The sequence below is a fragment of the Nomascus leucogenys genome, chromosome 22a, assembly GCF_006542625.1.
Source record: "Nomascus leucogenys isolate Asia chromosome 22a, Asia_NLE_v1, whole genome shotgun sequence".
Taxonomy (NCBI): Eukaryota; Metazoa; Chordata; class Mammalia; order Primates; family Hylobatidae; genus Nomascus; species Nomascus leucogenys.
In genome coordinates this window covers 49,445,188-49,463,047 of record NC_044402.1, presented here as the reverse complement: position 1 = coordinate 49,463,047, position 17,860 = coordinate 49,445,188, and the positions used below count along the sequence as shown (strand labels likewise).

At 36.6% G+C, this 17,860-nt stretch overlaps 2 protein-coding genes across 2 annotated transcripts in view; one reads left to right on the top strand and one right to left on the bottom strand.

Moving 5' to 3' along the window:
• The window catches only part of LOC100599389 (olfactory receptor 2B6), a 73,135-nt gene that overhangs the window by 43,409 nt on the left and 11,866 nt on the right, over positions 1-17,860 (bottom strand). The gene's annotated exons all lie outside the window — the stretch shown is intronic.
• Positions 12,239-13,180, top strand: LOC100598710 (olfactory receptor 2B2). The gene has a single exon (XM_003271970.2). It carries the CDS (start codon positions 12,239-12,241, stop codon positions 13,178-13,180), a length of 942 nt encoding a protein of 313 aa, XP_003272018.2.

Here is a 17,860-nt window from a genome sequence, read left to right as displayed (position 1 = left end):
GTCCTTTTACCAGCTTCATGCTTGCATCCAGAATCAGCAAATTCCACAGGGTATGGTGGCTCATGCCTGTAATCCCAGCTCTCAGGGAGGCAGAGGTGAGAGGATAGCTTGAGCCCAGGAGTTCGAGACCTACCTGTGCAATATAGTGAGACGCCATTCTCCATAAAAAGTGTATATTGGGGGAAAAAACAAAAAACAAGTGTAACTCCCCTCAGAATCAGCAAATTTCCCCAGAGAAAAAGCAACTTCAGCTCAACTTCATAGTTCTTCACTGCATAGAATATGAACTTTTTTGGTTTTTTGCTTCAATGGTTCTGTGATCTGTTTATGCAAATTATTTTTATATTTATTTTCACTTTTCTAGCTCTTGAAGGATGATTAGGCTTCCAAAAACTATTCTTTTTTGCCTAAGAGAGGAATTCATAATCTGGGTTTAAGCTAAATTTGTAATAAACACTGCAGATTTTGCTGGTGTGGGTGGCTTCATAGGCAATGTCACAGATAGATTTACAATGAAATCAATGTAGCGTAATTTCATAGCGTATCACATGCATAGGCCCCTTCCAAGACCCTGGGAGAGATCCTAGCAATGTGTTCATATAAACATATGTTTATGTAAAATTTGGAAAAATACATTTTATCCTTAATTCATTAGGGGCACTCACTTTTCCATTCCAACTTCTCTCTATCATAGTTCTCATGTCAATTGACAATTAAATGGCCGTGAGAATTTTCATCATCTGGCTAGGAGAAAGTGTATTAGAGATATAATTACGGGGTTAAAGTCATGTATACAGATAGGTAAGTTGTTGTTAGCCCTCCTGGTGTAGGAATGGTTTCTAGGAATGCTCAGACTTTTGACACTGCCTACTGACATTGCCAACTCAGCAGGATCATGATGTAAGGCACAGAGCCAGAATATGAAGAGGCCTGATGATGTCAGTTGCCATGCTTCTGCACTGTGAAGGCAGTGGACAGCCATAACAAATCTCATAAACATTAAACTTTTTTGCTCATCAAAAGATACTATTAGTAAAATAAGTAGGCAAGCCACAGATTGGGAGAAAATAACTTGCACATCTGACAAAGGACTTGTAACCAGATTATATGTATAAAATTACTCTTACAAATAAATGATCAAAAGACAAACAATCCTATTTTTTAAATGAGCAAAAGGCTTAAATTGACACAAGAGAAGTTATATGGTCAATAAGCACATAAAATAGGGCTCACCATTATTAGCCAATAGTGGAATGCATGTTAAACCATAATGAGAAATATCTATGCACCCACTAGATTGGATAAAATTAAAAAGACTGACAACATCAAATGTTGGCAAAGATATGAAGCAACCAGAACTCTCGAACCACAGTTGGTGTAAGTGTAAAATGGTATCTCTAGTTGGGAAATTACTTGGAAGATTCTAATATAGCAATTATACACCTTGATATCTACCCAAGAAGAAGGAAAACACATGTCCACAATAGATATTATACAGGAATGTTCACACTAGCCCCATTAATAATAACCCCAAACAGGAAAAAATAAAAATATCGATCAGCAAAAGAATTGATAAACAAATTATGATGTATTAATACAATGTAATTATTCTTGGCAATAAAAAGAAAAAACTACTGATAGATGCAATAATGTGGATGAATTTCAGAAACATTATACTCAGTTGAAGAATACAGAGAAAAAAGTTTACATAGTATACGACTTCATTCATAAGAAGTTCCAGTGTAGGGGAAGACTGTGGTGCTCATACTGAGTACCCAACATGTGTGAAGATATCAGGACTCAAATGAGATGGCCTGCATGGTAGAGAGATTGATTACACACACAGGACTGAGAAAATAAGCAAATATATTGAGAAGCTAGGTTTCTTCTAGAGAAAGAAGGTGTAAGTAGGGAAAGTAAGAATTGCATAAGCCTAGTGAATTAAATTGAAATTGAAAGTATCACTGTGGACCCATGATATTTAACATATGTAGATGAGTGTGCATAAAAAGAGATACGGTGTGTCTGTGAGTATGTGTGGGTATAAAATAGTAATGAGCCCACCATGTTCCTAGATCGGGTTTCTAATTACCCTTCTCCACTGAAAGAAATTAGGGCTCTTTGGATAAACAGCTGATTTCAGGCACCTCTTGTGCTTAAAGTAAGAAAGTGCCTATAGAAACAAGGGAAAATGACAAAATGATATAGGAGCCGGCTTGCAGAGGTTCCCACTAGCCTAACTTGGGAAAACTTGAGCATAAAAATAAAGATAGCAATAGATTACAACCAACTGAATTTAATTGAAATCCATTACTCCATACTGCTTTAAAGTTGTGAGTAAGTAAGTCAGCATTTGGTAGAATATAAACTAATAAATACAGAGGAATGGTGGGATTAGAAAATCATCATCATTTCATAATCATAATAATTGACTCAGATAAGAATCAATGAAATGCTAAATCTGGGGATAAAATTTCAATAACAAGTGTGATGTCTATATAGTTTTAAAGTAACTCTCTACAAGATACATCTCAGTTAATAAATGCAAAATACTTATTAATTTTATAGCAGACAAACTTAGCAGACACTTCATAAACCAGGTAATAAAAGTAAAAAAATCTCAAATAATGAGACACATGGACATCAGATGCCTCTTAATATGAAGAATGAGAAGATAACAGTATTTCTCTTGTATTCCTGCCAAAAATCAATAATGAAGAAAAGTCAAATGCCCCAAATTGAGAGACAACTAAGTGACAGGCCAACATTCTTGAAAAATATCATGTCGTGAAAGATGAGGAAAAGCTGAAGAACTGCTCCTGATATAGGGAAACTAAAGAGACATCACAAGTAAATACAACACATAACTGAGTTAGATCCTGGACCAAAAGGAAAAGATTGATTATGAAGGACACAGCTAAGGCAACTGACAAAATTTAAATGTGGTGTGTAGACTGGATGGCTGTATTGCAATAGTGTGAATTTCCTAATTGTGATGGTTATGCCGGAAATGGACAATATTCTTGTTTGGAGGATATACACTCTGAAAACTTCAGGGGCCATGGGCATCAGGTCCAAAACACACACAAATGCTTCGAAAAATTTACACATGCATACACACATATACATATACATATATATGTATATGTGTGTGTGTGTGTATATATATATATATAGAGAGAGAGAGAACTATCAAACAGGGCTTGATTCTTTGTATTGAAGGCTTTGCTTTTTTGGATTTCTTATGGCAACATGGAATTAGTTGAGCAAATTATTGTTGGACTACCCATGTTTGGAGAAAGCTTCAGCATTCCCTTTGATTTCTTAGAATACTACCCACTCTCTTTGGACTCCAGTACTAAGGGTTCATTTTATTTATTTTTTTTTTTTTTTGAGACGGAGTCTCGCTCTGTCGCCCAGGCTGGAGTGCAGTGGCGCAATCTCGGCACACTGCAAGCTCCGCCTCCCGGGTTCACGCCATTCTCCTGCCTCAGCCTCTCTGAGTAGCTGGGACTACAGGCGTCCGCCACTACGCCCGGATAATTTTTTTTTTTTTGTATTGTTAGTAGAGACGGGGTTTCACCGTGGTCTCGATCTCCTGACCTCGTGATCCGCCCGCCTCGGCCTCCCAAAGTGCTGGGATTACAAGCGTGAGCCACCGCGCCCGGCCTAAAGGGTTCATTTTAAACGTTAGTAAAATTTGGTCCTTATCCCATCTCCATTTCTCCCGGGAAAGTTATTATATCCAGTCTTTCATGCTTCTGTAATATTTACCTGACAGAAAACACTTTGCCCACCTTGCTACTTACAGAATTTTGATCTAATATTCGATATATTTTCTATTTTAAAATGCTAATAAGTAAATTTCTGAAAAATAAGTCCTAGTGGTAAGAAGGAAGGCATGAAGAAAAAAGAACAACAAAAATACAAAATACAAAAAAAAATGAATAAAAGTGGAACAGCCAAATTATGTCACCAGTTTCTTGACACATTCTCTTTTAATCACCTAAGCCTCAGTTTCTACATCTATAGCATGGAAATCGTGAATTGCTTTCTCAGAGGGCACTTATGAGGACTGAGTGAGATAATCCTTTGAAAGGATGGCACGTGTCTGGCTAATAATAATAAATTCAGCAGATCCTTTTCCCTACTTCCAGAACTTGCATAAGTGGGCAGCACTTGATAATTTCTAAGTTTAAGAACTTTTGAAATAATCACCATTTATGCATAATTGGTTCATTCTACAGAATATTTATATTTATTCATATTTTCTTGTTTAGTTTTGTTTACTTTCTTTTCAAACTATACTTTTGTTTATTTAAATTACAACCTCTTGGCCAGGCCCGGTGGCTCACACCAGTAACCCCAGCACTTTGAGAGGCCAAGGCAGGTGAATCACTTGAGGTCAGAAGTTCGAGACCAACCTGGCCAACATGGTGAAACCCCATCTCTACTAAAAACACAAAAAAATTAGTTGGGCATGGTGTTGCATGCCTGTAGTCCCAGCTATTTGAGAGGTTGAGGCAGGAGAATTGCATGAACTCAGGAGGTGGAGATTGCAGTAAGCCAAGATCGCGCCACTGCACTCCAGCCTGGGCAACAAAGCAAGACAACAAAACTAGTCTCAATAAATAAATAAATAAATAAAACCTTTTTTGAAAATATTGTAAAAAAACAAAATTCACACACCAGTACAATTTTCCCCCTCACCATCCTCACCCTTATTCCTGGTCTTCTATTCAGGGGTAACCATTGCAGTTACATTTTTAAAAAATCAAATGTATGTGAAATCTTAATTTCTTTCTCTTTCCGGTTTTACTTCATATTCCATCTACCTCTTTCTCCTCCTCACCCTCCTTCTCCTCCTGATACTGCTGTCTGCCTCTCTCCAAGTTTCCTCTTGTTAATTATCTAAGAAGTAGCCTTTCTTATTATTCTGGAAAAAAAACAAAAACAAAGGTATTTTGTTATGTAATCTCACACAGACACACAATACAGAAAATCATATTTAGGGTGCCTTAAATAATTATTTTATAAAATTGGGACCGTGTTTTGTACCTTTTTTGCTTCTTTATTTGCTCACCCAGCGATACCCCAGGAAAATATCTCCAAGCCACCTGTTAGACCTATAGTTCCTTATTTTAGATGGATGCATATTATTCTGTTCAGTGAATGTATTAATTATTTAGAAAGTTATCTACCAAAAAACCACATTTTTCTCTATCTTTGGTCATTAAAATAACTCTACAATAAACGTCATTGTCCATATGTCCTTACATACTGTTAGTTTCCTTTCCCTGGGAAAGATTCCCAGTAGTAACAGTGCTAGATTGACAATATATATAGTTTTTAAGCAACTATTGCCATATTTCTCACCAGAAAGCCCATAACACTTTAAATATCCACCAGTAATCTGTGAGTAACTGTCTTCCTTCATCCACTTTAGCAATAAAATTCATTTATCCTTTTGTTTCTGATCTGGTGAAAATGGGGAACTTTATCATCATTACTTTAATATATCCTCTCAGAAGGAGATGTTGAACTAAAAATATATATCTTTCTGTATTTGATAACTTGATCACATTTCCTTATATCTATTGGTCATTTCAATGTGCTGTTCTCTAAACTGCCTATGTAATTTATTTTCCTATTGAGCTATTTGTAGTATTTTTTCAAAATTGTTAAAAGTTTTTTTCTATTTAATAGATACCAAATATTTTTTCTAGAATTATAAATACATGTCTTCTAATTTTATTAATCTAGAAAAGAAATTTAAATGAATCTGCACATTACAGCATATAAAAAATAAAAGTATTATATTTGGATTAAATACTCTACTATAAATAAACTTTAAACCAGGCAATTTAAGGGGCCTGATACAATTCTGAACTGTAGAAGACCTTAGAAACTGAGACTGAAAACTCAAAATCCATGAAAGAAAATATATACTAGATATATTGCTGTACATTACGTTTTTTAAAAGCCATTTTATATAAAATATAACATAAATTAATACAATATGGTAGCTTATTTTCTGAAATAAAAATCAAAGGTTTGGGAACATGACCTCGGATCGCATCTTAGAGATTTTACACATGAAATAAAAAATTTCTTCCTTTGGGCTGGGCGCGGTGGCTCACGCCTGTAATCCCAGCACTTTGGGAAGCCAAGGTGGGCGGATCATGAGGTCAGGAGATCGAGACCAGCCTGGCCAACATAGTGAAACCCCGTCTCTACTAAAAATACAAAAAATCAGCCAGGCATGGTGGCACGCACCTGTAGTCTCAGCTACTTGGAAGGCTGAGGCAGGAGAATTGCTTGAATCCGGGAGGCAGAGGTTGCAGTGAGCTGAGATCGTGCCACTGCACTCCAGCCTGGGTGACAGAGTGAGACTCTGTCTCAAAAAAAAAAAAAAAAAGAAAAAGAAAAAATTATTCCCTTGGCATGTGCAGCTGTGATTTTAAAAAATAATAATAATAAAAATAAAGACTTCTTTCCTGATAGAAGTAATTAATTGGCTTTAAAGAACTCATGAAATAGTTTACAGAAGAAAACTAACTCCAATTCAATAGCATAAAATTCCAGTTTTCTTTGATAAAGTATTTTAGTCCCCATTGTCATTCCTTTTGCATTAGAAAAAGTTGAGGATTCAGTCCCTAGAGAAAGGATTTTGCTTAGCAAATCAGTTTTGAAATAGGAACATCACTTCATAGAGATCTCCTCCCTCTCTCTTCCCACTGGGTATGCTGTTAACTACTATAAACTGGGCGGGGAAGAGTTTTGCAATTCAGTGATTGAGATTTCTGCCAGAGACCAAAACAAACACTAAAATCAATAGAGAAAATTCTTTTATCCATTTTGCAAAACTGACTCTAAAGAGTCTCCCAAAATAGCAGTTGACACCCTAAATTCCAAGTGATGTGATGGTGCACACCACATTCTGGTCGTCTGCAATATTTCATCCTTATTCTCTAGTTAACTCTGAGTAGAAACTTCATGACTTGATGCATATGTAGTGGAATTAAAATAAGTCAAAAAACTTCATGAAATCAATTATACAATTAAGTGTATGAAGATGTTGTATCTGTGCACTTTACATTAGTCCTATTTGAACTCAAGGCTTCTTAGACAAAGAAAAAAAAAATTGATCTACTTCTAATGCTTAAAATGGAGGTAAGTAGAATAATTTCTAAAAATTATGAAATAAAATTACATTAAAATTTGAGTGTTCTAAGTAAGCACTCATGTTATAGTCTGTAATTCAAATCTCAGCAAAGACCAAATTATCTGCTGGAAAAATCTGACTTAGCTTCATCTTTTATGTGCTTTATTGTTATACATAATGTTATTTTGAGCATATTTTTAATCTCTATGGGAAATAAGAACTTTAGAGAAAGTCAGTCTTTGGTTCTAATTTTCAGTTTGCTGCTTACAAGACCTAGGACTTTGGGAAAGTAATTTCTTTGAGTATATAAATTCAGGTTTCTACCTACAAAATTAATCTTTTATAAACAGGAATTTTTTTCTTTTACAAACTTCCTTGTGCAATGTATCCACTGTGTGGAAAAAATGGTCCTATGATTCATCTTCATACTCCAGCAAAAAGACAGTATCTGGAAATCTATCTCACAGGGATATGAGAAACTTTAAGAAAACATAGAAGTAAACAGTTTTTATGCTGTAAGGAAAATAGCACCCTATAATGTTACAGAAAATAAAACTGACGGCCAAAGCTATTAACTAGCTCGCCCAATTATACAGAGACTTCGGATGGCAGATTGGGACTAAAAATCTTGTTGCCTCTCTTGTCTCGATTTTTTTTCCACAGTGCAATTTAAAAAGATGCTTCTAAGACTCTGTTGAACCTCACCTTTTTTAATATTAAAAAATATATAATGAGAAAATTCAAGAGGGAGATGACAAACATAAGGTCAACAAATACACAGGTAAGAAAGGAGGTAAGGATGGGTATTCATTTAGGTAGGTATTCTAAGCTAGACGTTAAAACATTCTAAAGTGATCACAGATAAAAACTACAAAGATCCTCTCAACAGCTTTCTAAAATTCTCTTCCATTAACTTCTGTTTTAATCCAATTGCTGTGTTCTCTTTCTGATCTGCTAGATATCTCACATGATTCAAATGTTTTATTTTGCTAGTCAATGGAATGTTTGCTATTCAAAATGAGAATAATTGTATCGGGAGATGCTGGCAATGTGATTTTATTGGAAAGCAGAGAAATCTACCACCTTTAAGACATTAGCCACAATTGCAAGCAATTGGAGCAGACGTTAACAGGTAAGCACTCAGTAGCCTATTTGATATAATCTTAAAGATGCAGATAAGGACTTCCTAGTTTTGTTTTGTTTTGCTTTTTAGTTGTTAACAAACACTTTAATCCTAAAATTAGGGATATGAATCAGAATTTAAATTACATAAAATATCTGAAATACAAAAGGATACCACAGCTATTTAAAGATATCCTTTTAAGAGTGGATAAATATTTGAAGTAACTGTGTGTTTAGAAGATGAGAAAGTATGCAAAGATGAGTAAGACAGAATATTAGAATTCAGTGCTCTGAAATCTCCAGCTTCCTCCCCTCACTGCTTTCTGGCTGCATCATTGTTATTCAGCTCCAGGGCTTCCTACTAGAGTGATAAATATTTCCCCCCTCCTTGTGCCCTTACTACAGAATGTGAGGGGATATTACATAACAGGATACACTAATATATTATATTGATGAGAAAGCAGTTTATTTATTTTGTAAGGACTGAATCTCAGAGTGAGGCAGTCAATTAATTCAAAAAGAGTTAACGGATTCTCTCCTTCTTCTATAATCCTCAGTGAGAGGGCTTTTTGGTGAGGCAGCCTCTTAGCTGAGTTCTAAGGAGAAAAGTCAGACAGAGGGCCTGGTCAGGAAGGAAGGGCCATTGACCCATGTTAAAGGAGAAAGCACATGCAGTGTCCTTCATAGTGAGATATCTCCTGAGCAATAAATGAAGGGAGACGTTATAATTTATCCAAACAGGAACGCGTCTGAGAATAGGAGTGACTCTGTTAGTGACTATGTCAGGATAGCAGGAGTACATTCAGCAGTCCTGAATAAACTGGGGCATTTCAGCCATCCCAACATTATGGGTTTGAGGGGATCTCTTCAACACTTGGGCAACTCAAAGAAATTGTGAAGTGTATGAAATCTCTCTTTACTGATGCCATTTGCCTTGTTTTATCTGATTCCTGCATTCCTTGGTTTTATATATATATGTATATATATATATATATAAAATTACTAGTAAGATACAAAATGCTCCTACAATCCATCCCTTAAAAAACTCTTTGTACATTCAGACTAAATTTTAAGGAATTATCAAGAGCTAAAAAAATTACATATCTTATAATATTTTCACCCTCATGGAGATCAAAGTCTTAACTAAAGCAATGCTTGTCTGAAAGTAGAATACAGAGAATAAATTGGTCAGCAGGGTCATTTGAAAAAAATATATTACAAAAGTAATGCCTGCTTATTAAAAACTTGAACAAAAAATAGGTAAATTTATAAGTCTGCTTTGCTCACCCCCATTTTGATTTCCTAGGAGTAATACTTTCTTCTATATTATTCAAGGTAGCTTTTAATTTATATATTAGTATATATATTATACTAATATTATAGTCTTTGTATAAACTGATGGAATCATGCTATACAAATTTGTGTTCAGTAACTTCCTTTTTTCACTTAAAAATACCTTTGAATATCATTTCATATCCACATCTGTGACTACAAATCTCAAATTTCTTTTCAGGTGAGAGTCAAGGAGACATTTTTTAGGGAATTAATGGTTCTAAAATAAGTAGAAAAATTAAAATTCACATTGCTAACATTTTGCTGAACATGAATGAAATTGAAAAACAAATATTCTGATATTGATAATGTAATAAAATAATTAAGTGTCCCATTAAGCTTTTGTGGGGGATGAATACATGTTTAGCTGGTAGAGTTGGCATTTTAGTCCCTCCAGGAAATTTATGGGACTGAATAGCTTCTACTCAAAGCATCTCAGAGTTCCTGCAGAACTGTTGTACTTTCTGTGACACAGCTGTGCATCTATGTGCCAGGCACTCTGATAGGCAATTTACACTGAAGATCACATTTACACTCACATCATATGCTTACTATGACCCCTTCTTGTTGGAGTTGATGGTTTGTGGGTTAAGAAGGAAATCAGATGTTGAGTTTTAACAGGCATAGTCATTTCCATTGGTAACCCTAGGAAATTTAAAGTTCTAAAAATCTTAAGTAATTCCTTTCTGAGCACCTCAGACCTTGGATCACTATAGTTCCTTTCATCCACTCTTCTCCATTTGTAAAGGCGTGAGTCTAGGGTAGGTGTGTGCATTAATATCTCACATCATTTATACTTCACATCAAGACAACTTAGAAAAACATTACAGTAGTCCTTCCTTATCTGCGGTTTTGCTTTGAACAATTTCAGTTACCCACAATCAACCGTGGTCTGCAAATATTAAAAGGAAAATTACAGAAGTCAACAATTGATAAGTTTTAAACACACGCCATTCTGAATAGCCTGATGAAGTCTTGTGTTGTCCCGCCCAGTCACGGGAATCATCCCTCTGTTTAGAGCAGGGGTGCCCAATCTTTTGGCTTCCCTGGGCCACCTTGGAAGAAGAATTGTCTTGGGTCTCACATAAAATACAGCAACACTAACAATAGCTGATGAGTTTTTTTTTAATCATCAGTGAATGTCATGATGTTTTAAGAAAGTTTACAAATTTGTGTTAGGCCACGTTCAAAGCCATCCTGGGCTGCGTTCAAAGCCATCCTGGGCTGCATGCAGCCCGTGGGCCTCAGGTTGGACAAGCTTGATTTAGAGCATCCACCTGCCTGTTAGTCACTGAGTAACCATTTCGGTTATCAGATCGTCAGAACACAGAGGGGTGAGTACACTAGAATAAGGTGTTTTGAAGAGAAAAAAAGAAAGGGACACCACATTCACATAACATTTATTACAATAAATGGGGGTGTGGAGCTGTTATACTTGCTCCATTTTATTAATTATTGTTCTTAATCTCTTACTGTGCCTAATTTATAAATTAAACCTTATTATAGTTGTGTATGTATTAAAAAAACATAGTATATATAGGGTTTGGTACTACCCGCAGTTTCAAGTTTCTATCCACCGGTGGTCTTGGAATGTATCCCGCATGGATAAAGGGGGACCACTCTATCATCTTCATTTTACAAATGAGAAGTGTGGAGATCAAAGGGTTACAAGCATTCCAATATAATGAATGTAACCAATTAGAGAGGGTAGGGATATGAGACCAGCCCGTCACCTTCAAATATCATATTATTAAGGAATCTATACAAATTCTATGAGCTTCTAAAACGAAAAGGATATGTCTCCTTAAATTGTGTCTGATAACTTACTAGATACTGTCTACATGGCTTTTTTGAGGGAAAGGGAATAATGGGAGGTGGCTTTAACTAATTTTAACCGATTTCTACAATCAGGGAATCTCGCTGGCCTTGAAGAGAAATTAGAATGAGTTCAAATGACAGAAACTGTATCTATATCTACCTCACAGTAGATATCTAGGTAGGAAGAATGTGAAAAATACATTTACAAACAGTAAAATATCAAAGGATACATTATGTGAATTTGGAAACTGAAAATACGGCTTAAGATTTTTGAAATTAGGCCGGGCACAGTGGCTCACACCTGCAACCCAGCACTTTGGGAGGCTGAGGCAGGCAGATCACCTGAGGTAGGGGTTTGAGACCAGCCTGACCAACATGGAGAAACCCCATTGCTACTAAAAATACAAAATTAGTCGGGGTGGTGGTGCATGCCTGTGATCCCACCTACTGGGGAGGCTGAGGCAGGAGAATCGCTTGAACCTGGGAGGCAGAGGTTGTGGTGAGCCGAGATGGCACCATTGCACTCCAGCCTGGGCAAAAGAGCAAGACTCCACCTCAAAAAAAAAAAGATTCTTGACATTCAATTTGCTAATATGCTGTTACAAATATATAAACACTTTTTAAATACTTGGATGGATAAATATTTATATTTTTATTAATACTTTTTTCACATTATTAATCGGATCAGTCTGTAATTTCATGTAAATTGTTAGCAAAATGATTGTAGCTGACAAAATCAGTAAGTATGTTGTTAACATCCTGACTTCTTATATTTCAGAGTGAAGAGTTGAACCACTTAACATGAATTGGGTAAATAAGAGTGTCCCACAGGAGTTCGTTCTGTTAGGTTTCTCAGATCAACCATGGCTAGAGATTCCACTCTTTGTGATGTTTCTGTTTTCCTATATCTTGACAATCTTTGGCAATCTGACAATAATTCTTGTGTCACATTTGGATTTCAAACTCCACACCCCTATGTACTTTTTTCTTAGCAATCTCTCACTCCTGGACCTTTGCTATACCACAAGTACAGTTCCACAAATGCTGGTAAACATATGCAACACCAGGAAGGTAATCAGTTATGGTGGCTGTGTGGCCCAGCTTTTCATTTTCCTGGCCTTGGGTTCCACGGAATGTCTTCTCCTGGCCGTCATGTCCTTTGATAGGTTTGTAGCTATTTGTCGGCCTCTCCATTACTCAATTATCATGCACCAGAGGCTCTGCTTCCAGTTGGCAGCTGCATCCTGGATTAGTGGCTTTAGCAATTCAGTATTACAGTCCACCTGGACACTTAAGATGCCACTGTGTGGTCACAAAGAAGTGGATCACTTCTTCTGTGAAGTCCCTGCTCTGCTCAAGTTGTCCTGTGTTGACACAACAGCAAATGAGGCTGAACTATTCTTCATCAGTGTGCTATTCCTTCTAATACCCGTGACACTCGTCCTTATATCGTATGCTTTTATTGTCCAAGCAGTGTTGAGAATCCAGTCTGCTGAAGGTCGACAAAAGGCATTTGGGACATGTGGCTCCCATCTAATTGTGGTGTCACTTTTTTATGGTACAGCTATCTCTATGTACCTGCAACCACCTTCACCCAGCTCCAAAGACCGGGGAAAGATGGTTTCTCTCTTCTATGGAATCATTGCACCCATGCTGAATCCCCTTATATATACACTTAGGAACAAAGAGGTAAAGGAAGCCTTTAAAAGGTTGGTTGCAAGAGTCTTCTTAATCAAGAAATAAGAAATATGCAAATGATAAGCTTTACTAAAGACACAGTGCTTACTTAGCTTACTAACTTCTCTGCAAGTTGTCCTATTTTTGTCATTACTATAGAGAACTATTGTAATCTCCCTCAAAGAAAATTTCCACCGTGGCTCACGCCTGTAATCCCAGCACTTTGGGAGGCCAAGGCGGGCAGATCACGAGGTCAGGAGATCGAGACCATCCTGGCTAACACAGTGAAAACCCGTCTCTACTAAAAAAATACAAAAAATTAGCCGGGTGCGGTGGCGGGCACCTGTAGTCCCAGCTACTCGGGAGGCTGAGGCAGGAGAATGGCGTGAACCCAGGAGGCGGAGCTTGTAGTGAGCCGAGATAGCGCCACTGCACTCCAGCCTGGCCGAAAGAGCGAGACTCCCTCTCAAAAAAAAAAAAAAAAAAAAAAAGAAAAGAAAATTTCCTTGACAAAAAGCTATATTTGTTTCTGTTGCCTAAACATTTTCATTGAACAAGCCCCCAGAATTGGCCTTCCAATGCACCAAAAACTGTAATCACAACATTTTCAAGGTTTGTCAAACTTTACATCAATGTTTGTATAATTCAGTGTAAACTAGACCTTTCTGATCCAGAAATCATTTCTTCAATAATACACACACACACACACACACACTTAGAAACAAAAATGTAAAGGGAGCTTTTGAGAGGTTGCTTGCAAGGGTGTTAATAAAAAAATAAGGAATTTCCAAATTATAGGCCTTTTAAAGACTTCAATTTTACATAGCTTATAATTTAATTCTCTCCAAATTGCTTTATTATTACTATTCTTAGAAAAACTATTATAGTGATCTTCAATAAAATGTCGACAGAGAACTATATCTGTTTTCTACTGCCTAAATATATTCATTGCACAAGTCTTGAGAACTGATCTTTTATGAACTCTCAAAATAGCATAGCCTTGAAATCTTTAAGGCCTCAAACATCTTAGCACTAGTCTGTATACATCGGGAAGAGTCTTAGACTTCTCTGAAACCAGAATAAAAGCTAGAAATTCTTTCCCCAGAAACAAAACATTTTGATATATATACAGATGCCCTTATCCTTACACACACACACACACACAAGCTCCATGGCACAAATTATTTTTCAGACAATTGTAGATCTAACAGAAGTATCCAAAACCTTGTCTTAATTATCACTATAAGGTTAACAGCCCTAGCTTAAACTTTAACACTATTTAATACTAAAATCCACAACGATTCTCCACTCCCCAGTTTTACTTCAATCTTCTGTTGTTTCTGTACTTCCCACTTCTCCTAAGTTGAAGTGTCCTATTCCATCTACCAAATAAAGTTGTAGCTACATTTTAGACTGAAATCAAATGCCTGCTTTTGACCTTTTAAAATGATTCGTCTACTGTATATATTATCTATCTCCTTTTAACCTCGAAAGCACTTATAGGGGCTGGGCATGGTGGCTCATGCCTGTAATCCTAGCACTTTGGGAGGCCGAGGCGGGCAGATTGCCTGAGGTTAGGAGTTCAAGACCAGCCTGGGCAACAATGGTGAAACCCCGTCTCTACTAAAATACAAAAATTAGCCAGGTATGGTGGCGTGCGCCTGTAGTCCTAGCTACTCGAGAGACTGAGGCAGGAGAATTGCTTGAACCTAGGAGGCGGAGGTTGCAGTGAGCCGAGATCACGCCACTGCACTCCAGCCTGGGCAACAGAGCGAGACTCCCTCTCAGAAAAAAAAAAAGAGAAAGCACTTATAGGTTAAGTCATAAAAAAGCACATTATATAATGATGTCCACAGCTTGTTTAATGCACATTTCTTGTACAAAAAGAAATGCTGATTAATTTCATGTTAGTTCCCTTGAGGTAGCATAGATCGTAATTTCAACTTCTTCCATATGGCCTTCAGAGCCCATAAAAGTGCTAAAGAAAATAAACACTATAAGTTTGTTATTTGGTTGATTTTGTGAGTTACACTATAATTATATTAACTGCTTCTTCATTATTATTCTTTTTCCAATTTTTTCTTGTCATAAAAGTATAAAATGCAATAACTAAGAAATACAATTAGAATGTTTTACTTGAAAACTTTATAGTAACAACATAAATTTCAGCATAATTCTAACCCAACATGGTGGATCTTAAAACTTTAACTTGCATCAGAATCATCTGTAGAGCTTTTAAAATTCAGATTGGTGGGGGTCACCTACCCCCAGACCTTCTAATGCAGTAAGTCTGGGGTGGGGCCTGATAATTTGCATTTCTACAAATTTCCAGGTAATACTTATGTTGCCTGTCAGGAGACCACGCTTTAGCAACAGCTGTGCTAACAGTTAAAATAAATAAAGGTATGTTGCTTGTTGAGTTTCTATCCTTTATTTTTAGAAATGAGTTATAACTTAAAGGAAAATAGGAGCAAAACAGTAACAGAGTATATTGAAATATGAGGGGACATTCCTTAATAAAAATGCATTCATATCTTAAAGTCCAACTAAATGATATACCAGATTTCCAGAGACAAATTTTGATGTCAGCTTAAAGGCAATGTCAGGGTCCTTTAAAGAATTATGAGAAAATAGTAGAGAAACCAGAGTGATGGAGATTGAAGTATTTTACATTTTTTAAAATGAGCCATCAGTTGAGCTAATAAATTGCATATTGGTAAGTTCTAAAGCCATATGACAAAATTTTATATATATTTTGCCATCAGTTACTTGTGACTATATACACATATATTCTGACTTCATTTAGAACAACAATTACTAAACTATTTTATAGAGGTATGTATAATAATTTTTTTTTTTTTTTAGATGGAGTCTCACTCTGTCACCCAGGCTGGAGTACTGGAGTATGGTGGCCCAGGCTGGAGTATGGTGGCGTGATTTTGGTTCACTGCAACCTCCGCCTCCTGGGTTCAAGCCATTCTCCTGCCTCAGCCTATGGAGAGTAGCTGGGATTACAGGCAAGCGCCACCACACCTGGCTAATTTTTGTGTTTTTGGTAGAGACAGGGTTTCATCATGTTGGCCAGGCTGGTCTTGAACTCCTGACCTCAGGTGATCCACTTGCCTTGGCCTCCCAAAGTGCTGGGATTACAGGTGTGAGCCACTGCATCCAGCCTACAATTCTTGATTTCTTTTTTTTTTTAATTCAACTTTTATTTTAGATTCAGGGGGTACATTTGCAGGTTTGTTACCTGGGTATATTTTGTGATACTGAGGTTTCGGGTATGATTGATCTTGTCACCCAGGTACTCAGCACAGTACCAATAGTTAGATTTTCAACTCTTGTCCCCCACCCCGCCTACCTGCTCTAGTAGTCCCTAGTGTCTACTGTTGCCATCTTGATGTCCATGAGTACCTAATGGTTAGCTCCTACTTATAAGTGAGAACATATGGTATTTGGTTTTCTATTCCTGTGTTAATTCACTTTGGTTAATGGCCTGTAGCGCATGTTGCTGCAATTGACATGATTTTTTCTTTTTTATGACTCATAGTATTCTGTGGTATATATGCATACCACGTATACCTTTATCTAATTCACTGTTGGTGGGCACCTAGGTTCATTCCATGTCTCTGCTACTGTGAATAGTGCTGTGATAAACACACGAGTTCATGTGCTTTTTTGGTAGGATTTGTTTTCCTTTGGATATATACCCAGTAATGGAATTGCTGAGTGGAATAGTTTTAAGTTGTTTGAGAAATCCCCAAACTGCTTTCCACAATGGCTGAACTAATTTACTTTCCCACCAACAGTGTATAAGTATTCGCTTTTCTCCACAGCCTTGCCAGCATCTGTTGTTTCTTGACTTTTTAATAATAGCCATTCCAACTGGTGTGAGATAATATCTCACTGTGGTTTTGATTTGCATTTCTCTGGTGATTAGTGATGATTAACATTTTTTCATATGTTTGTTGGCTGCTTGTATGTCTTCTTTCAAGAAGAGTCTGTTCATTTCTTTTGCCCATTTTTAATGGGTGTTATTTGCTTTTTGCTTGTTTAATTGTTTAAGTTCCTTAGAGATTCTGGACATTATGCCTTTGTTGGATGCATAGTTTGCAAATATTTTCTCCAATTCTGTAGGTTGTCTGTTTACTCTGTTGACAGTTTCTTTTGCTATGCAGAAGCTCTTGAGTTTAATTAGGTCCCAGTTGTCAATTTTTGTATTTGTTGCAATTGCTTTTGAGGACTTAGTCATAAATTATTTCCCAAGGCCCATGTTCAGAATGGTGTTTCCAAGGTTTTCTTCTTCGATTCTTGTAGTTTGAGGTCTTACATTTAAAACTTGAATCCATCTTTAGTTAATCTTTGTGTATGGTGACAGATAAGGGTCCAGATTCATCAGTTTCATTCTTCTGCATATGGCTAGCCAGCTATTCCAGCACGATTTATTAAATAGGAAGTCCTTTCTCCATTGCTTATTTTTGTCAACGATCAGATGGCTATATGTTTGTGACTTTATTTCTGAGTTCTCTATTCTGTTCCATTGGTCTATGTGTCTCTTTTTGTACCAGTACCATGTTGTTTTGGTTACTGTAGCCTTACAGGATAGTTTGAAGTCGGGTAATGTGATGATTCTGGCTTTGTTCTTTTTTCTTAGGATTGCTTTGGGCAGTGGGGCTCTTTTTTGGTTCCATATGCATTTTAGAATAGTTTTTCTACTTCTGTGAAAAATGACGTTTGTAGTTTGAT